Source organism: Hyperolius riggenbachi, chromosome 2 (assembly GCF_040937935.1).
Source record: "Hyperolius riggenbachi isolate aHypRig1 chromosome 2, aHypRig1.pri, whole genome shotgun sequence".
In the NCBI taxonomy this organism is placed as follows: Eukaryota; Metazoa; Chordata; class Amphibia; order Anura; family Hyperoliidae; genus Hyperolius; species Hyperolius riggenbachi.
Genome location: NC_090647.1, coordinates 121,521,494 through 121,544,003, shown reverse-complemented (window position 1 = coordinate 121,544,003; position 22,510 = coordinate 121,521,494). Strand labels below are relative to the sequence as shown.

The 22,510-nt window shown below is 39.6% G+C and overlaps 1 protein-coding gene across 1 annotated transcript in view; it reads left to right on the top strand.

Annotated features, from left to right (window-relative positions):
- Positions 1-308: 308 nt before the first annotated feature.
- The window catches only part of LOC137545741 (twist-related protein 2-like), an 88,407-nt gene continuing 66,205 nt past the window's right edge, over positions 309-22,510 (top strand). The window contains exon 1 of the mRNA XM_068267310.1: positions 309-1,074. Coding sequence (XP_068123411.1) covers positions 547-1,035 — 489 coding nt within the window. The 5' untranslated portion in view covers positions 309-546 and the 3' untranslated portion in view covers positions 1,036-1,074. The remainder of the gene's footprint in view (positions 1,075-22,510) is intronic.

Below are 22,510 nucleotides of genomic sequence, written 5' to 3'. Positions count from 1 at the left end.
TGCTTCAGCCTTCCGTTCACTGTGCATCTGTGCCTGCAGGGCTTAAATCTGGAACCCATAATGTCCAGCAACGTTTATACTACCTTTCCATGATGGATTGGTTTTGACTGAAGGAAAAGAGAGGAGGAGGGGGATGAAGGGCTATTTGGAATCAAGAAGGAAGAGAAAACTTATGGAACCCTCCTCCCCCCCATTTCATCGGCTTGGGCGATCCAATCAGAAGAAGCACAAGGCCAATTTCTTGTGAAATCCCTCCTTAACATCTAAAAATGAGGAGTGAAAGAAAAGAAGCAAGGATTGGAGCATTATTCGAGAAGCCTGTTAAGCAGAGGAGCACACACTCTGCCTGAATCTGCTGGGAGGTGCAAACTACCAATTGTTCTGGCACAGACAGGCTACCCTGTTCAACTCTTTCACCATACTTGGTACAGCCTGCTGCTTCCAACACTTTAAAAGGCCCTGGCAACGATAAGAGTGCATCCCCTCGCGGGATCCTGGGGGAGGATCACAAGTGGAGTCCAGGCATCAGGGACCACTTCATACAACATGAAAGAAGAAGGAGCATGCCCTGGCTCCCCTGAAGGGAGCCTGGTAACCAGCGAGGAAGAGGCTGAGCACCAACAGGGGAAGGCCATACGGAAGCGCACGGTGCTGGTGGGCAAACCTGCCGAAGGGAGGTTATCCATATCACCTCCATGCAAGCGCAACAAAAGGAGTCCCCAATTAGAAACATTTGAGGATGTACACACACAGAGAATCATCGCCAATGTCAGAGAGCGGCAACGCACGCAGTCCTTAAACGATGCTTTTGCAGAGCTACGAAAGATCATCCCTACCTTGCCATCTGATAAACTCAGCAAGATACAGACCCTGAAGCTGGCTTCACGCTATATTGATTTCCTGTACCAAGTCTTGCAGAGCGATGAGTTGGACCACAAGATTGCGAGCTGTAACTACCTGGCCCACGAGAGACTCAGCTATGCCTTCTCTGTGTGGAGGATGGAGGGTGCCTGGTCCATGTCAGCATCCCACTGAGCCAATGGCTGATGCCCCTTGAGCCTGCTGTTCTAGAGGGTAAGTGCGGAAGCATCACACTTCTATATCTGATATACGGGCCTTGAATGAGATACATATCCCCTAAATCATATAATATTCAGAGACTGAGGGTTTCAGGTTAGCCAAACACTTTAAAATGTCTAATGTTTTATAGTCGAATTATCACATTGCATCTCCAATCAAAAAAGTGTGTGTTGTGGAATAACAGAGGATCTGGAGTAAATATCCTGTGGGTTTGAATCTTGGCTCTTCTTGTTCAGTAAGCCTGGACCTATTCAGTAAGGAGTCCTTAGGCTAGACTCCCTAACACTGCTACTGCCTACTGAGCGTGCCCTAGTGGCTGCAGCTCAAGTGCTTTGAGTCCATCAGGAGAAAAGCGTGATATAAAGGTTATTTGTCTTGTCTTCTCTAAACCTCATGTGTGACATCACAGTCATCATAGAACAAGATATTTTAGGAAGTGGGTTAAATCTCCTTTTACGTTATTGTTATCAGTATTTCTTCAAGCAGCTGCATCTGAAACACGTGTGGCAGTACTTGAATATACTGGCTGCAGACATCTAACACCCCCTTTCAACTCTGTTATTGGAGACTTGTGACCAATACAGCTTCACACAGAGTGGTATTATCTCACCAGCGTGCGCTGTAAGTCCTGCACCAGTCAGCGCACGTGTCAATTGTATCCCTGTCAGGCACGCTGCTAAACAGGAAAGGATGTCATCCACTCCTGGTATAAATTAGACAGCAAAAAAGCGTAGCTGACCTCGACCATATTATCACTCTTCATGCCTAATCATGTCTCTGGGTGGGAATGAGGTGCAAGTGTTTCCTTCATTACATTATCCAGACTGATTACATTGTACAGCCGGAAAAGCCTCAGCCACACTTATACACCACAAGATGCCTAGCACGGATCACTCTGTAATGTGTGTAGCCCGATCAGGGGACTTGTCACGTCAAACGATATCCAGATAAAAAGGTAACTGAGAAAGTCCATAAGAAAGAAAAGAGGGAGTGTTGTCCATAGCAACCAGTCCAGCTACACAAATGCTGCTTCAATTTAATATAATAGAAGCAAAAACCTGGTTAAAGGCTGCTAGAAATGTGATACATAGATAGAGAGAGAGAGAGAGAGAGAGAGAGAGAGAGAGAGAGAGAGAGAGAGAGAGAGAGAGAGAGAGAGAAGACAGAAGAGAGAGAAGAAAGAAAGAGAGAAAGAGAGAAAGAAAGAAAGAAAGAAAGAAAGAAAGAAAGAAAGAAAGAAAGAAAGAAAGAAAGAAAGAAAGAAAGAAAGAGAGAGAGAGAGAGAGAGAGAGAGAGAGAGAGAAAGAGAGAGAGAGAGAGAGAGAGAGAGATAGATAGATAGATAGATAGATAGATAGATAGATAGATAGATAGATAGATAGATAGATAGATAGATAGATAGATAGATAGATATAGATTAATAGATAGACAGATAGATAGATTGCTGCAACCTTCAAACTATTACATTTTTCCATTTGAAAAGCAATCAGGCAATGTTGATTGTTTTACTGCCTTATGCCACTCAATTTAAATCAGATTTCATCAGCAGCAGCAGGTATCTGATCAAATTTAGACTGTAGGATTTTTTGAACAGGGTTATCTTTTATCACATTTATTCTTCTAGAGTTAGTAATCTAAAATACTTATGTCATGTATAGCTCTGTGTCATATGTTACTATTTTATAAACAGATAGACCGGGGGAAGAGAAAGATATATAAACTTGTTATTGCGTTATGCATGAGATGACAATATCATCATATCTGCAACGAATAAATGGGTGTACTGCATAGCAGAAACAAAATAGGTAAAATAAGTGTGTGTCTGTATGTTTGTGTGTATGTGTGCAGGTGTGTGTGTCTGTATGTTTGTGTGTATGTGTGCAGGTGTGTGTGTCTGTATGTTTGTGTGTATGTGTGCAGGTGTTTGTGTCTGTATGTTTGTGTGTATGTGTGCAGGTGTGTGTGTCTGTATGTTTGTGTGTATGTGTGCAGGTGTGTGTGTCTGTATGTTTGTGTGTATGTGTGCAGGTGTGTGTGTCTGTATGTTTGTGTGTATGTGTGCAGGTGTGTGTGTCTGTATGTTTGTGTGTATGTGTGCAGGTGTGTGTGTCTGTATGTTTGTGTGTATGTGTGCAGGTGTGTGTGTCTGTATGTTTGTGTGTATGTGTGCAGGTGTGTGTGTCTGTATGTTTGTGTGTATGTGTGCAGGTGTGTGTGTCTGTATGTTTGTGTGTATGTGTGCAGGTGTGTGTGTCTGTATGTTTGTATGTTTTTACTGAGCACACTACTAATAATAAGCAGTGCACCAATAAGTGGCTTGGATCAAACATTTTGAAAATGTCTTAGTTATTTTTTTGTTTTATAATATAATGTAATGTAGTGTGACTGTACCAGCGCCCTAGAAGAATATTACTGACCGTGTCATATTGGAGAACATTAATCCGCCTTTCACTTGTTTGTCAAACAATAAATATTTTTTATTCAGAAATAAATATTCCTGATAAACCAAGAAGGTAGAAACATTGGTGCAAAGTATAAAGCAGAAACAACTTGCAGCTTATATGGTATAAATTCCACCTTTCCCAGATGACTTGGATCTGCAGAGCAGCAGAACATATCTGTGCAACTACGTGCAATGTTTATTTCTATACATTGCTGTGTCATAAGGTTTATTTATGTTACATTCATATGAACAGTCCCAGTGTTTCATCTCAGACTTTTCAGCTGCCTTGCTATCATCTTTCTTCAATAATCAAAGTCGTTTGGTTTGTCTGTTTCATGGTATGGGCTTGTTTTCATACATTTTGCCTTTGGATGTTGTAACGTAAACAAACGTTTAAGCATTCCTGTGCGGAGAACGCACAGGGGGCGATGTTTATGACAAGGATGTATTTTGCACTGAGTGTGTACCAGCAATCTGGATAAAATCCATTCTCTGAGCCTGCAGCTCACAGTTAGTTACACACAATATACACTTAGCAAGTAGAAACATCCTTTTATTTCTGGGTATCACATTTCATATTCTCAAGCAGGTTGGATTTTTATTTCAAAAACCTTTTTAGCCTAGATAAGATGCTTAAGCCAGTAACCAATAGCAACAAACCACAAACTGCACTTCAGCTGAGTAAACTGAAATTGATTGGGTGCTATAAGCTGGTACAATAGACACATTCTCTTTGGCACCGGCCCTGCCAAGTTAAAAAGTCAATGGGCCCGATCCATTCACTCTTTCTCCAACGTTTTCTCCTAGGAGGTAATATTTTATCTTCTGTTTAAAGTAACTTTTCAGCACTCTGCTATTGAAAAAGTACCTAAAAGTAGGTGAAAAGGTGCTGTCAAAATTAGTCTGAGTATTTTCTTGCTTGCTGGTGGCGGAAAAGGTATTTTATTGCTAAAATGTGAAAATATCACTTAGGAGAAAACATAAGAGAAAAATTGAATGGGATTAGGTTCAATGTGTTCCACGACAAACCAAATAAGGATGCTATTATTGTGATTAATAATGGCTCGCTGATTTAGAATCATTCATTTAAACATAGTGTAATCTCTATGTTGTATTTTATATTATATATATATATATATATATATATATATATATATATATTATTTTCCATTAAAAACTACTAATACAGAGTTAGCTATTTCCATTCTCTGTGATTTACCAAATGATATGTTCTGTCATCATCGACACTTTCTGCAGATTTGTTGACCACGACAAATGATTTGATCATGTTGCTAATTTTAAATTTGCCCCCCCCCCCCCCCCCCCCCACCCTTATTTTTAGGGTCTATTTATGTTGAGTGGATTTTTTTAAGATGAGTCTTGTTGCCTATTATTTTATGATGCTAATTTTTACTCATTGTGTCTGCTCGTTCCCTTTTTGTTACTTTTTATTTGCAGAAAAATAAATAAATAAGAAGGGTGTTTTTTTTACACATATTTTAAAATACATACGGTAGGCGTTATGAGAAGTTCTGTAAGGTTCTGGAGTCAAGCATTGTAAAGATTTAAATAAAATAAAAGTTAAATGCTCTGCGAGTACATCTTACATAAAATAAGGAATATCGCTTTTTTTGTGCCCATGTTCCAGAAGATATTTTTAGTTTACATACTCATCGTAAACTCTACAAAATAACAACTTAAATTATTCCATTCAAATTATTCATATATTTATTTATTTATTAAAAAAGGTAAAACAAAAAAAATTAGGCATCTTACTGTCATGATTCTGTGATTGTAACTGCCAAAGCTTATCAAGTGACGGTTGTACGACTTAATTAAGGTGATATATTATTCAGGGTTCACCACTGGGAAAGAACTTTATTAGACACATCCTTTTACAGACACAAATGTCAAAATCATGTTTGTTTAATTAACACTTGACCTTTCTGCTCCTGTCGAGACCTTTAACAAATCGAGGAGCAATAGCTACAAGCTGCATTTCCTAGTCAAGAAACAGAGGGGAGACATAAAACCTTCTTGTTCAGGGGAAGAGTGAGAAAAATGTTTACAACGTCTAGATCAGATCCTAAGCCTAACTTTATAAATGAAAAATATTCACAACAGGCAGATAGAACAGCAAATGGACTGAACTGTTACAATTTGCGGCAGATGCTAATTAAGGAGTCATTTTCACTTTATACAATATCTGATCACTTCAAAGTCACAACCAAGTTCAGGGTAACCCTAATCCTATTAGGTGACGTGTCTTTAGGTTGATTAGGGTAAAATACAAAATGATAGAACTTCTTTAGAAGTTAATCTTACCTCTCCCCATTTCATTTTTTTGGTGTGCAGCATACCTTATGTGTTTTTCTCTATCTCCCTTGTGCAGGATATTAAAAAATATCACGATGTACAATAGATTACCACCCAAGTTATTAATGTTGTCAAAATCAATTTTTTTCCAAGTGATACAAGATAGTATCTGTATGAATTTGCCATAATAACAGCTTAGAGTTGTTAAACCATATCATCCATCAAGAACATGTTGCTCTTTCCTAAGAGGGTACGATGGTCCATTTAAAATGTCAAAAAGGCTTAACAAAAATAAATTAGATAATGAATACTATCTAGACATGATTTCATTGTCATCCTTCATAGTAGAACATTTCTCTTAAAGGCAGAGTTGCACCTTTAGTCTGAATGGATTCATAAAAAGGCTTAACGTGGCCCCCTGATCTGTGTCACCAATGGAAACAAATATCTCCCAGTTAGAACCCACCAATGATATCATGTATGGAGATCACTATTGCATCTGGGGCTTTCAGTCAACTAATTAGAATGTGTTAGTCTAACATCAGGCTACTCCTCTGGCAAAAAGGCAGTTTGGGGAATATTAAAATACTTCCGCAGCTGATCATTTTAAATGCCAAAAAAAGTCTAAAAATGTATAAATAATAAATGTCCAATGCCATTCTTTGGAGGTCCTCTTTATGTCTTGCGACATTTAATAAAAGCTAAAAATACATTTAAAGCAAACTCGAAGCAAAAATAAACTTATGATATAATGTATTTTATATGTAGCACAGCTAAGAATTAAAACATTAGTAGCAAGGAGAAGAGCTTCATATTGTATTCTAGTACAGGAAGAGTTAAAACACTTCAGTTATCTATGCAAAAGAGCTTCTCTGAGTTATTTGACCCACTGGGTTTAATACAGTCCTGTTTTCTGAAGCACTTCAACAGTTAAGAAACAGTTAGAGACAGCTTTAGATAAGGTTTTACTGCAGGACAGTTCAAAGGGTCATTATTTCTGCTTTGGTTTATAGCTTAAAAGAGAGTGTGGTTTTAAAACTGTGACAGTGTGATGCAATGTTATTATTATTTTTTTTAAAGCCATATAATTAAAAATAAAAAGATGAGACGCTTTTCTTTGCTACTAATGTTCTAGTCATTATCTGTATTACACATACAGTTCATTATATCTTAAGGTGTTTTTTGGTTCAGGTTTTCTTTTATCCCAGGACAAAATTAATTATTCTAGATAAATCTGTATTTAGCTCATTTTCCCCTTAACCACACTGAGCAATGGATTTGGTTCCAAGGAGTTTTCAGGTAAATGTGAGGCTAATCAAATTACACATGATATTTTCTTGGAGAATACCGTCCCACCACAATCCCCTGGGGCATATTATCTGACGTGAATTACATGCACTATTTTGCCTTTGAAATGATATCACTTTAACGTAAACTTGTCATTAAAATGACCCTATTAATTCAACATATCAATTCATGATTTATTAACGTATCTCAATATAGCCATTTTACACTATTAAAAATATCAGGTTAAAAAACGTAAACGTAATTCAGATAAGCTGCGTTTCATTGTGAAGCTTAGCCACTTTCAGAGACACAGCAGGGGAAAAAATCACATTCCAAGCACAAACCACCTCAACCGGTTTACTTTTGTGTCTGCAACCATACTTGATACACGTTAACTAGAAAGTCTGTGATGCAAAATCTTTTCAGATATTAATCAATAAGACTACACAACAGTTAAAAGACAACTGTTTAATTTGGTAGAGTACAACATGACAGCGAATGGCTGTGATTTGTTAAGGTAAATGTGCAGTCGGCAGCAAGATATCTTCAAACATCCAATCGGATTCAGGAATACTGAAGTATGGTAGATAGAATATTCCAAGCACATGATTGGATACTTGAAGGGATCACACTAGAATGCCACTATTATAACCCCCCCCCCCTTTTCTGCAGTGTAGATACAGCACAGATATTAGTAATAAAGTACTTGTATGAATGGTTATCCGATAGAATGAATAAAATAAATTGTATGATTGATTATCCGATAGAATTGATAAAATAAAGTCTATAAGGGCTGGTTCACATTACAAGAGCTTTTTCTAAGTATTTGTGATTTGAAAAGCTCTTACTAATGTAACGCTATGGGTGTGATCTCACCGGAGTGATGTGATTTTATAAAAAAATCCCTCATAGCATTGCATTAGCAAGAGCTTTTCATATCACTAGCAGTAGTCATACGGACCAGTTTACACCGGAGGTAACTTCGATGTGTTTGCCAATCGCTGGTGATTGGCAAACCGCTACTGCTGTGTCCCCCTATGAGAGTGTTCCCACAGCAATGTTGTGATTTAGTTAAGATCACAAAAGTGCCGCACATAGTATTTTATTGGCGCAATTCAGCTTGAATGAATGTGCAAAAACGCAATCGATAGGGACATGCCTGCAGCTCATCAGATTCATTTAAAGCTTTGTTACAGAAGTTAAAAGAAGGGGAAAACCAATAGCGATAGTGCCACACATTTCTGGGATGTGTCCTTACGTGATAAAGTACTTGTATGAATGGTTATCCGATAGAATGAATAAAATAAATTTATTCTACAGGGATGGCTTACCGAGTGCACCCACTGTGGGTGACATGAACCTGTGTTTGCTTTGCTCAGCCAGGTTTCTTTTCCCTTTAGTGCTGCACATGGCTGGGCGATGGAAGTGAACACAGCTTCCCATTATCCAGAGTGAAAATTGCATCTTTTGTAAGCCGATCCCTCAGTGTGTAGATAACTAAGATAAGCTGGTGTAGACGTAAACGAGTGTGGTCAATGCAAGCCTGACTTTGAATAGGGATCATAGTCATAGCGACACATGCAATCAAGATTATCCAGTCATTGATTGCATTAAAGCTGGCCATACACATATCAATTTTTGTTTTTCTGGCTGATTTGATCACCGTGATTGACTGTACATCGATCACCCCCATCATGTCCGATTGAACATATTCAGTTGGATTTAACATTCTGGAAAATCTCACTGTGTATAGGCAGGACAGGAGCGATGGGGTATCACATAGTGCTGCACTGCATCAAGCAGTAGAACGCTTGCAGTTCAATCAACACACAATCGATTTCTGCTGAAATCAATCTACAACAACAACAACAACAACAACAACAAATAACATTTGTAAAGCGCTTTTCTCCCGTGGGAGTCAAAGCGCATAAGCATGGCTCCGACCATCGTGGTACAGAGGAAGAATTTTATAAATCTGGAAATGCCAGGCTAAACAGGTGGCTTTTCAGTCTGGATTTGAATAGCTCCAGGGATGGTGCTGTCTTTACTGGGTGTGGTAGGGAGTTCCAAAGAGTAGGGGCAGCATGACAGAAGGCTCTGTCTCCAGATTTTTTGAGGTGCACTCTGGGAGTGACCAAGTTTATAGAACTTGCTGATCTGAGGTTGTGAGAGGTGTGGTGCAGCTTCAGCAGGTCCTTCATGTATCCAGGGCCCAGATTGTGCAGGGATTTGAATGTCAGCAGTCCAATCTTGAAGAGTATTCTCCATTCTACTGGTAGCCAGTGCAGTGAGTGAAGGATCGGTGTAATGTGACAGTGGCGAGGCTGGTTTGTTAGCAATCTGGCAGCAGCATTCTGCACTAATTGCAGGCGACGCAGGTCCTTTTTGGGGAGGCCAGCATAAAGGGCATTGCAGTAGTCCAGCCGTGATGTGATGAAGGCGTGGACTAGGGTTGGAAGATCCTCTGGGGGAATCAGATGTTTAATCTTTGCAATGTTCTTCAGATGAAAGAAGGGAGATTTAACTACAGATGAAATTTGGTTTCTGAAACTCAATTCCCCATCGATTAGTACGCCAAGGCTGCGCACAAGGTTGGAGCTGTTTATGTCTGAATTCCCAATCCTGATTGGTGTTGCTTTAGGATAGAGCTGTTTTGATGGCGAGCACTGGCTTTGGACAAACAGGACCTCAGTTTTGTCAGCATTCAGTTTCAACCAGTTATCATTCATCCATGCCTGAAGCTCAGCTAAGCAAGAGTTTATTAAGCGTTAATCTAAATTGAGTTAGCAGTGTGCTGTAGGAATCAATCACTTCTCAATCAAATTCCAATGGGGGAGAGCTCAATCAGCTTGGCATATTGGGCTGTAATCAACCTATCTATGCCTAGCATTAAAGATGACGTGATAAGATAGACATGTGTATATACAACCTATGTTGTGCTCCTTTTCTTTTTTACCTGCCTGAAAGAGTTAATATCCAGCTATGCATCTGACAGTTTTTCTCGGCTATAGTTCCTCAATTATAGCAAATTACAGCTATACAACGCTTTCCTAAGCAGATAACCGGGCTTCTGACTGCAAGGGATAGATACAGTAAAAAGGACAATAGTATTTTCACTCTGGGGTGCTTTAGACACTGCAATTGAGCAGAGACAATAAAACATTACATCTTTTGTAAATACTTTGTAAATGTTTATACGTAAAATAAAACCACGAGATGTCTAAAAAGTCATTTTTAGGAGTAGGAGGACAAATTTAATTGTTTATCTCATCAGGTTATTTTCACCTCGGGTTCAATTTAAGGTGCCCACTAATAATGCAAGCATAGTTGTACAATCTTGCCACATGAATATATGATGAGGGACTATCGAAATTATTCATTCAAAGTACATTCCCTCAGTCTACTCTTCTCCTACATAGATTTAGTACATTGGCAATTCAAATTGTATCATGAGTGGACACCTTTATTGTGATACTCAGCTTAACCAATCAGATTCTTAACCCCAGGAGCTAGATCAGTGGCTTGCGATTTCAATAAGTATTTTGACTCATTGAATAATTCTGAACTTTAAAAAGAAAACTTTGCTTTAAAGGACGACTATCGCAAAAAATTGCAAAATATAAAATACATACATAGAAATGTACATTTCTCCCAGACTAAAATGTATTATAAATTACCTTTTTTTCCTATGCTGCTGTCATTTACAGGAAGTGGAGAAAATCTGACAGATCTGTTGGATTGTGAACTACTCCACCTTATCATGGGGGATTCTCAATTATGCGCTTATTTACAAATGCACTTACTGAATTGCAGTTACTCAGTCCAACTGCCAAAATAGTGTGCAAATAAGTAGGGAAGCTGGCCAACATCTTTGCTTAGATCCTTTCCAGGGAATGCTTTTTTTAAAGAAAGCTAATACTCAGAATCCCCCATGAAGCGATGGACGAGTCAAAAATCTTTCAGATCTGTCAGCTTTTTGCTACCTACCGTAAGTCATGACAACATAGTAGAACATGAATTTATAGTGCATTTTATTCTGGGAGAAATGTACCATTTATATGTATGTATTTGAACTTTTAGAATTGTTGGCGATAGTGGCCCTTAAAGTCTGTATAAAGGGAGCACAAGTTTCCCTTCCTATGTAGGCTGCATCTTGAGTAAATAAGGTCCTTTCTTACAATAGGGATATTATTGATACTGTTTTCCCGGGGAAGTTGTATAAAGCTTGGCAGAGCTTTCAGACGTGTGGACTGCGGCACTATCTCCAGCCTCTTGGCCATAGACAGGAAAGTGAAGCGTGAATTACAGTCTGCTGTTAGGATTAGAGTACCTCGGCTCTGATATACACAGAGGGATACAATCTGTGTGTGATGAATTTTCCTATAATCCGAAGGCTGGCCTGGACTCTCCCATCTTCTGCCTTTGAATCGCTCTTTAAATATATGGCAGCTTTTTTGCCGCTCTTGTTAAAGTTTGTGAGTCACCTCTTGCTATTCCCGCACGCTACGTAAAAGGGTTTAAACTGAAACAAACGTTTTTGTTTGCCTGTAAAAAAATCCTTATTTTTTCCCTAATGGCCTGGGGAGCGCTCATGCTGTTCTTAGGGCCGTTTATCTTCATCATCTCACATGGAATCTATAAAAATCCAGAAGCTTTTCTTTGTAGTGTAATCGATAAGTCATTGCTCATCAAAACCATTCGGAAAGGACGTTATCGTGTGCAGATCTGAAGGAGTTAATAGCAGGGGTGACTTATGGCGGTAAAGGTGCTTCTGGTGACGAGGACTTTGTGTACAGCTGCCTAGTTTATTATGTTTGCCACATACATTTTTGCCATTTAACCAGACTATGCTGTGATTGTATTTAAAAAATAATACATTGATTACAAGACCAATGTTCAGTTGTAGAGCTCTTCCTAACCTAGCAGTGATTATTGTAAAACATTAAAGAGTTGCTCCACCTGAAACTGGACAAACCATTGGCTGTTAATAACTCTGGAAGACTATATCTGCAATACGTCTTTACTAGGGATGATCAGTGAGATGCAACTATTTCCAAGTTCATGCAGGATTATGTACATTTTTATGCAAATATATGCAGCTTGAAAATGGACCAATCAAGTCCCACCCAGGTCTAAATTGATTAGTCCATTTACAAGCTGCATATATTTGCATAAACATATACATAATCTGCATGAACTTGGAAATATTCCATCTCAAAGATCATCCCTCGTCTCTACCACAGGTCCTGCTTCTCAATCCCTGAAAAGACTCATACATCACTCGATTTTCCATTAGAAAATGAAGCAATCGACTTCCGATTGAAAACAGTGTGGTCAATCTAAAGTAAATCGACTAGTGGCTCACACACTGCAAACAAGATCCTGGCAGTTCTCCTTTACTAATCGATCTGAATAATGTTGTGCCTTCATGTCCGAAAAAAATTGATTCTGTGTTGATTGAAATCATGTGAACATTAGTCAATTCCTTTACAATCAAACAATATTTTCTACCCTGCTCGATCATTACATTTAGTTGTTTCGGCCAGATATTGGGCAATTGGCATTGATTGAGCACGATGGAACACACTTGATTCTCTTCCGATTTGTTAAAATCGGAAAGATCAATTCGACCGTGAAAATTAAGTAATGTATGGGCACCTTTAGATCTCAGTCCCTTCCCAGTGGCATTCTACCAGGAAGGCAAGCATAGAGACATAGTCCCTGGGGATAAAATAGACACGATATGCAATTCACTTCTTGGGTCCGTTCACACCTATAACCGCAAAACGCCGGCGATTTGTGGGAGTGATTTTTCCGCGATTAACTTTTTAAAAATAGTTTGCATAAATAGTCCAAAGGTAGCGACAAAAAATATTTGTCTCTCAATCTTTTAAATCCATCTTGGCGGATATGGGCTGCCAGCGATCGTCTGTTAAGCTGAGTACAGACGTCAGATAAAAGTCTTGAATGAAAATGAAAGATCAGAGATTGATCTGCGGATAATCTTTGTAAAAAAAAGTTTGCAAAAAACCTTATAAGATAGAGACGAAAAATATTCGTCTCTTGATCTTTCAAATCCAACCTGGTGGATCTGTACAAGATCGGCAAATATTTTTTGTGTCGCATACGTGAAAAAGAAGGAAGTAAATGGACTACAAAAGCATTTCTCTGGTATTTTGCATGAACCGATCTTTTGCATGTGTACAGCATGTTTAGGGCTGGAACCCACTAGACTAGCGCTTTCCCTAAACGCTCTGCCAATGTAAATAAATGTAAAAAATTCCACAGCAGCGATTGCGATTAGCAAAATCGCAATCGCAGGACATGGTGCGTTTTGGGAGCATTTGCGCTTCAATGTAAAGCCCTGCCTAAGACATTGACAGATATCCCCCAGCATTTCTGCTTTCTTTCTTGTGGTTTGTTAGATGCAGTTTAGGTACTGATTATGTGTAATTAGCCCCAGAACCTGCATAACTTAGATTTATCCACATTTAATGTGATGGTTTAGCAACTCTAATCTTAGCTTAAGGCAGCTTTCACACTATGCACGTTGCACTGCGATGGGATCACAATGCAAAGGTGGTGAAAAAATTGCAGTGTGTGTTAGACGTGCAAAGCGATGCATACAGTGAAGCATACAGTGCATAGAAGTATGCTTCATTGCACCTGTAAACATGCACATTGTTCAATAAATGGACATCATGCTGCGCACTATACTGATGGAAACAGCTAAGTCACACAGCTGATGCCCCAATGTACACGTACCATAGAAATATAATTGCCTTGTGTTGTGATGGGATTATATTTTCTGTTGCTGGAGAAAACAACATATGCAGTGTGAAAGGAGCCCTCTAGCGGACCACGTTATCCGAATGCACTTTCTACAGTGCGTTTGTGGAAAATGCATGCATTAACTAGCATGTTGCCATAGCAATCTCCATGCTGAAATAACGTGCAGAATGCGCGTTGTGTTATGCCTGCATTATAGCGTGGGAGCTAAGCAGCGCCGATAGTGTGAACTTAGCCTTAAACACATCAGAAACACTCCCCGGAGTACACGCATGCTTCCAACATACACAATCTCTCGGCCAGATATTATCTAATGCTTTCCATGTCATACATACCTTGGCTTTCTGATGTTCTAAATCGAAACGATAAATGATATGTTTGGATGACTTTGCTAGTAGGGAGCAGCAACTGCAGGAAACAGTTAACACTAAATTATTTGCAAATGTTAATGTTCCGTTTCTTTTTTTCATAGAAATTAAAACTTAAAAGAAATCATATGGACACCGTTACACTTTTTCCATTTTTTAGTTTTTTTCTAGAAGGTCCTAATCCCTAAATACAGCATTATGCCTGGTACACACTATGAGATTTTGCGGCAGATTTACTGTCAGATCGATTATTTCCAACATGTCCGATCTGATTTTCGATTGATTTCCTAGCATTTTCCGATCAATTTCTTATTGTAGTGAACGGAAAACGGTCATAAATCGATCGGAAAATGATCGGAAATCAGATCAGACATGTTGGAAAAAATCGACCTGACAGTAAATCTGCCACAAAATCCCATAGTGTGTACCCAGCATTAGGCCTTAGCCAGCAAAAGCCATCACCTGTTAACAATTGCAGAGCTTCATAAATTATTTGACTTTCCAAACATTGGTCACCCAAAAGCCATGGGACCTTGTAAGCTGCTTATCTGAAAATTAGGCTAGTGGATGCCTACAAAGCAGGGAAGGCACTAAAAAATAAGAAAAAAGTGCTAACTTACCTAACTAGTAAGTAGAAGGGACACCTTGGAAGCAGTACACCAGGTGTATATGACCTGTACACTTTGCCGGTGCTCAGTCTCGACCGAATTGCCCAAGCGGTCGCTGGTTCACCATAAACAGACAAAAGAGAGATGGCACACAATTGGCTGCAAAATCTGTTGCTGTGTAGTATGGAGCAAAGCACTGCATTACATGTTACGGACTTCCGTCCTTCATCAGATGCATAACGTTGTGCATCTGATGAAGGACGGAGGTCCATAACATGTACTGCAGTGCTTTGCTCTATAATACACAGCAACAGATTTTGCAGCCAATTGTGTGCCGTCTCTCTTTCGCTAACTTACCTAATTGCCCGTGGAAGTTAAGGCAAGATCTGGAAGACAAAGCCTGGTAATTTACTGTCAGATAGATGGGTCCTAGTTGATTACTTCTGACAGGTCCAATCGGATTCCTGTTTTTATGATCGATTTTCGATCACTTCTTTTACAAAATCATTCAGAAAAACAATTGGTGTGCACCAGGCATTAGAGTGAACTGTCAATGTGATGGCCAGAAAGGCAAAAGCAAACCCTGATCATAGGACTGCAAAAGACCTGTAGGAAGCTTTTTGTCATGAAATGGTAAGATTGGATGAAAAAGATTGGATTGTTAGTGGCCACCCTTAGCTGGACCTAACAGTAGTCTGTAAGTTGTCTAACCCCCCCCCCCCCCCCCATCATCATCCACAGGAAGTAGTAAGGATGAAGTTGAAATGGAGTTGAAATGGTAATCTAGCTGTTAGGAATTCACCTGGAGGTTCCCGCAATGCGACCGCTCCTGACGAGAGTTGCGTCGGGTCCTCCACTTCCGCATGTCAACGGTCATCCCCTGCTGGTGATGCGTGCACTGGGGATAACTCTGCGCATACTGGTGGGCGGAAGTCTCGCTCCTCTCGGCCATAGTATGGTCTGAGGCGGCGGCAGAGGTAATGTCAGCTGACAGGGTAGTCAGCTGACAGGGGTTTATTTAATTAAAAGAAAAACCCCGCCCCGGCAGGAGCCTGCCAATAATTAAATAAACCCCTGTCAGCTGACACTACCTCTGTCGCCGCCTCAGACCATACTGTGGCCGAGAGGAGCGAGACTTCCACCCACCAGTATGCGCAGAGTGATCCCCAGTGCACGCATCACCAGCGGAGGATGGCCGTTGACATGCGGAAGTGGAGGACCCGACGCAACTCTCGTCAGGAGCGGTCGCATTGCGGGAACCTCCAGGTGAATTCCTAACACTAGCCTGTGTACAGGAGTGAGAGGAGTTAGGTGGTGTTGTATAGAGGAAGTAAGTCTCACAGCAGCTCCATTATTTGTCCACAGATCTCTGGGTCATGTGAGGGAATTCCAAATATGAATATAGTGTCACAACCACCAACTCACCATTACTAACAATGAAATATCCTAGTGTGCGATCTAGGTAGGGCTTTAACACACCATAACCTGTGACAGAGGTTTACAAAATTACCCAAATATGTACTTTTATACATATAAAGGAGTAGAAGTGTATACTGCTGTAAGTATTCCATTGCATGTAATCTACAGATTGAATTAGAAGTGGTGAGCATGCCTTATAGCTCCATTATTGCTGGCTGCTGCCATAGGCTTTCCCAATTTTCTTACAAAGTCTGAATATGTACAGTCATTTAAAACCCCATGTGAAAGTATTCATACCCACCAGTAGGGGATTAGTCACCGAAATGTATCTGGACTTTTGCTTTTTATTTTACCAAAGATTTACATTAGTAAACAGCAAAAGAGATATTTAAACAGCTTCAATCTGTTTTATTGCGTACAAAGAGTCGCACACCACGATCGTTACCATTCTGCTTGTTACCTTGACAAAGCGGACCCTCCGTGGCCCCTAAACAACTCGTTAGGGCTGAATGGCATAATGTCACGCTTTATGGAATAAACGTGGATTGAACCACACTGGAGTGTGCGGACCTTTTTTGAATGTTTTGTGATTTCAATCTGTTTTAAGGTGCCCATTAATTGTATATTTTTAATTGTACAACAATCCTACAACTTCTATGTAATATGAGCGACTACCTATAGTATCCATTCAAAGTACAGCAGTACCCATTATCCGAACTCAGGCAACCGGAAGTCTCAACTACCCGACACGCCTGATGGATAACGGGGACTTTCTCTCTGGGAGTTTGTGGGGTGTTTGCAGCCTTTAAAGTACTTACTGAGCCTCCAGCAGCGTCCGGCAACCTTCCTCTTGCAGCTAGCGGGCTCCTAGCGGCTTCTGGCGTCCGTGCATGCAAGTCGGCGTGTCACGATACCCGATGCAGGTCAGGTGACATGCCGGCTTCTGTGCACGGAGGAAGCTGCAAAGCCAATAGGAGCCCGCTAGGTGCCGGATACCAGGGACTCTGCTGTATATTGATGCATTTTACCCTTCTACTACGTAAATTTGGTAAGATTGTACAATTAATTGTATTATTGATGGGCACCGTAGCCAAACTAGCTTGGCATGTTTACAGATTCCAAGTGTGTGTTATCAATGTCAGAATCTCACATTTGCATTAATAATTGATGTCACACACAGAAAAGAATAGTTCCCCAGACGCACTCTGCAGGACAAGGCTGAGTACTTTGCTACAACAATTGTCAGCTTGTGTTTTATATACATTCACAACATGCACGTTTACAAAGCAAACAACCCCTAACCCTTCACAGTATGGAAGCCTGCAGAGAAACAATATCACATGACATTCAATGCAAGGCTGGATCATCATCGCAATGCACTGACAGCCAGCACACTCAGCTGATTACAATATGAATCTGAGATGATGCTGTGGTTACTAAGTTTACTCTTAGGTGATATTTTGTACAAGTGCAATCTGTTGTCAGCATCAGGGTGCAACTAGAGGGGAGAAGCCCCTACGATTGTAGGGGGGCCCAGAGCTGTGAGAGGCCCCCGACTACTAACCTTCCCTTCCTCCGATGCAGAGAACTGTACTTCAGATCAGGTGTTTTTTTGGCTACACTTGTTATGGGTGTGAAGATCATGATGGCAACACTTGGTTTATGAGCCTCGTAAGATGGGCCCCAAGGCCGTAAAGGGCGCCAAGGCAAGGGAAGTGGTGTGAACATGGGGGGAGGGGCACCATCAAAGTTTATCTGGGGGACCCCATGAATTTTAGTTAAGACTCTGGTCAGACATCTAGGAAACATACATCGCAGAGTTGAACAAGGGAGGAAGATCTTTCTCTAACAGAACTACAGTATATATTGCATTTTATATATTTCAGTTTTCAAATTTAGTGGTATCACTTTCACAAATCCAAACATTTTAAGTAAAATACACAAATTAAATTACCGTAGTTATGTTGTGTGTGCTGCTGTGCGCAGAATTGCAAAAGCTGAAATGTATGGTTGCAACTAGGAAACACAGAAATCACATCTTGCTTCCTTGATTATCTTATGATACTGGTATTTCCAAAAGAGATGAGAATGCTACTCTAGGGGACATTTAAAACTATGTTTAGTTCTGATGATTAGTGGTACAGAATTTATAATAGACCAGGTGATGATCTCCATTAAATTATGGAAAGGGGCCTACTGACATGATAGCTGTTTGATATTGAAGGTTTTCAGGCAAGGTTGGCTGCATACTATTTGAGTAAGGGCTGGTTCAGGTGGGCATCTAAACCAGCAGCCCATCATCTCACTCAAATGCTTTTCTGCTAGTGAGCTAGTTTAGCAGGGCTTCCTGGTGTTCGGCAAATGGTACAAGTGGTCAATGTCATATTGATGTACCTATTGATTTGTCAATATGTACCATCGATATACAGCAGATTTGATCACTGTGATCGCATCTGCTTGAAATAGGTGTTGCAAATGTCACCTAATCTACCAATTTCCATCTGAAATTGATCGATTTGGTCGCTCAGGCATCCGATTAGGTGACTACCAATGCAGAATAATGACAGTACTCTTACCTGTATCACTGGCACATGTTCTCCTGGGTCCAGTGGTTTAACTTCCTGCGTCGGGTCTTCTCCTCCCTGTGTCCTCTTCCTGGTTATGTGACAAAAGCAGAGCTCTAGGCCCATATGCAATTAACGTTTTCACCTGAGTTATATCCTAGGAGATAATTTTCATCTTCTCTTTAAACTAACTTTGCGGCATTTTACATTTGAAAAAGTACGCAAAAGTTTTAGAAAAAGTGCTATCCGATTATTGTGAGTATTTTCTTGTTGGCTGGTGGCTTAAATTGCATTTCATGACAGGTTGTGAAAATATCACCTGGGAGAAAACTCAGGAGAAAAAGAAAATTGCATATGGGCCCTAGTGTTTGAACTTTTGCTTATGTCACATGACACAGAACAGAAGAGGACACGGGAGGAGGAGACCTGCCACATGAAGTTAAACCACTAGATTGTGCTCATCATGCTGAAATTGATTCAAAATCTGTGTGCAGTGTATGAGCAGCCAATAGATCCTTCTCTGATCAGATTCAGTCAGAGAGGGATCTATCCAATGGTCGATCTGGTGGCCATCTATAGTTTTATAGCCACCTTTGACTTTTGCAAATCATAATGGTTCTTTTCGGTTTTTGACTGTAGAGATCATTTGATAGACAAAGTAGTAAGGATATAACATGTACCAATATAAAACAGACAGTAAATATAATTAGCTCTATTCTGAACTTTATTTGAGCTCTATCTATTCTTCATCAAAAATTCCAGGGTATGGCTATGAGGTTTCTTTCGTTACTGTGTGGATTATACAACACATAAAGGCCCAAGGTGTGCTAAGTGACACATGGCACTGATTTTAGAAAGTTATTTAAGAGGAAACTGCAGGAAAGACATAACATTTATAAGTATATAAAGGGAGAACTGAATTACCTGCTTGCTTGAGTAGGCACTGTTTTGAAACATAAGGGCCTTTTTTTTTTAATAAAACTGCAAACAGGTGGTTTTGCTTTTTCGGTGAAAAATATCACCTGTTTTGTTCACCACATTTATAAAAGACACAATAAGGTCCACATATTGCCTGTGTGGTCACCATGTACACAGTGGAGAGCAGAAGTGCAATTTTCAAACTCTTGCTATTCACTTTTGACAATTATCTCCAGTTTTTGGTAACTTTGGGTGCAAGTTTGAGGGGGCTTCTGTTCATTTTTATTCTACTTGTTAGCCACTTATTCATCTTGGTCTTAACTGCACATAGACAAGGATTCCTTTTACATTTCGGCTATATAGTAGTTATTTTATACACTTTTTAAGCCTTAGCAATCGCTGAAAAATCTCTTTTAAAACGGTGCTGTAAAAAACTGGAGAACAAGATTTCAATCAATGCATAAATAAGGCCATAATGATCATAAAATACCGTGTCTGGAGAAGGAAATCCAGCCTATGTAGGCCATGATGCTGCTCCTGTCTGTTAATCTAAAGGGGCCCATACACTCAGCCGATTTCAAAATCGATTGATCGATTGCAAATCGATTGACCAATCGGCCGATTTGCGGCCGATTTCGATCGATTTCAGGCTGGCAGGCTGGAAAATCTAGGTCAATCTGTTGAGATTGCTTATCATTTTGCATTGGCCCTAATGGAAATCTGATGGCAAAAAAATGCCATCAGATCGATTTTCAATAGATTTCAAACTGAAATCTATTGGAAATCTGTTCCTAGTAAAAAATTTTCCTAAACACATCAGATAGATCAGAAATCTATTTGATGATCTATCTGCTGCCAATCTAACGAGTGTATGGCCACCTTAACACTATGATGTTATTACTTTAAGGACAAACATTCAACAACATGAAGCTTTCAGCTCAAGACCTACTCTAGCTCAGAATCCATTAAATAGAAATGAAAGAACATAGACCAATGCCTGACAACATAAAGGTTTAGAAAAAAAAATGTAAATCAGTGTGCAGTAGGAACACACAAAAAAATATAAAATCAAAATGAAATCAAATTAAAAATAAAATTAAAAAAAACACTTTTTGGCTGCCAACAATAAAGCTGCTCAAACACAAGTCCACAAAAACAAAAGTCTCAATATTTGGCGCTACAATGTCAATCTTCCACAATTCCTCCACAGACTCACCTCACCCCAACTTGTGGTTACTCACCAGATTCCTAGGCCATACAAACATGTTCATATAAATATGAGATCAATCCTATGCCCATCTGGTCTCAATTGGGCTCTCGTCGTTGTGCTGTTAATAGGTCTATTTCTCCAAGCGTTCAAAGCATGTAATGTAAATAGACTTGCAATAGTGCAATAACCTCTTAAAAATGTGTTCTCAGATAAAGACAAAAGCGTTTTAACTTACACTTTTTAAATGTATGTCGATGACAAACATACAAAGGAGCACCACTGGGTCAGGGTAGCAAGACAGCGCTCCACATATGATCGCTCCACACGTACCTCCCGTAAGGCATCTATCCGCTTACACCTTTCCCATGGCTTGCAAGCATCAGCTGTACCATAAAATTTACTAGCTGTAGGTCTTGAATATGTATATCTTAGTATATATTAGAAATAATGCCATGAAATGGAATATACTGTATATCTCAATGTGGAATACTTATACCTCCCACATTCCAACAACATACAGATAAGTTCATTGGCTTCCCCCTAAATTGGCTCTAGACTATGATACATGCACTACACGAAACATGCATAGACATATGACTATGGTAGGAACTAGATTGTGAGCTCCTCTGAGGGACAGTTAGTGAAGAGACAATATATATTCTGTACAGCGCTGCGTAATATGTTGGCGCTATATAAATACTTAAATAAATAAAATAAAATAAATAATACCTCCAAATATGTTACATTGCAGTTCTTAGAAAAGGCAAAGCATTGGTGGCTAACAAAATGTAGCAGACATGAAGACCATTCAGATGATCAAGAACTAGAAGAACTAGACAGGATGTAGAAGTTGAAGGTCAAAATGGTTCATGGTTCCAGTGGCACACTCATAAGCTGAGAGAGAGGCTCCAGTAGATTCCATCCTTCAGCATTACATCGTAAGTGCTATTTGTTCAGAAGTGGTTGAAGAAAACACACATGTACACACACACACACACTCACCCCCCCCCCCCCCCTATCCTTTTCCCAGAACTACTATATTGTACTGTATTATATGTTCCTTTTAACATGGCATACTTTTCATTCATATTTATTATGGCATGTTTGTAGATCATGACTATTTATTTCAGTCAAGTTTTGAGTACTATTATTTATTTAATTAATATGTTACTGATATGGGAGGATGGCACAAATATCAAGGTGCACTTTTTAATTTATAGTAATGCACATTTGTGTCATAAACATGTTTATGCTAATAAAGTTTCCAGCATCTGGATTATATATGTTCCAAAATCCAGCCATCTCCAACTTGACCTATCCAGAGAAATATCTTAAGACATACCCAGGTGCCACTTCACAGCAGATGTTTACAGTTTCTATGCTTTTACGAGACATAAACCCGGCTTAGCTTTCAACTTGCACATTTCACTTACTCTTTGGATTTTAATAGTCTTCAGAAAGTAGAAGGTCTGCATGCCTTCCAATGTCTTTGAAGTTGTTTGATAGAG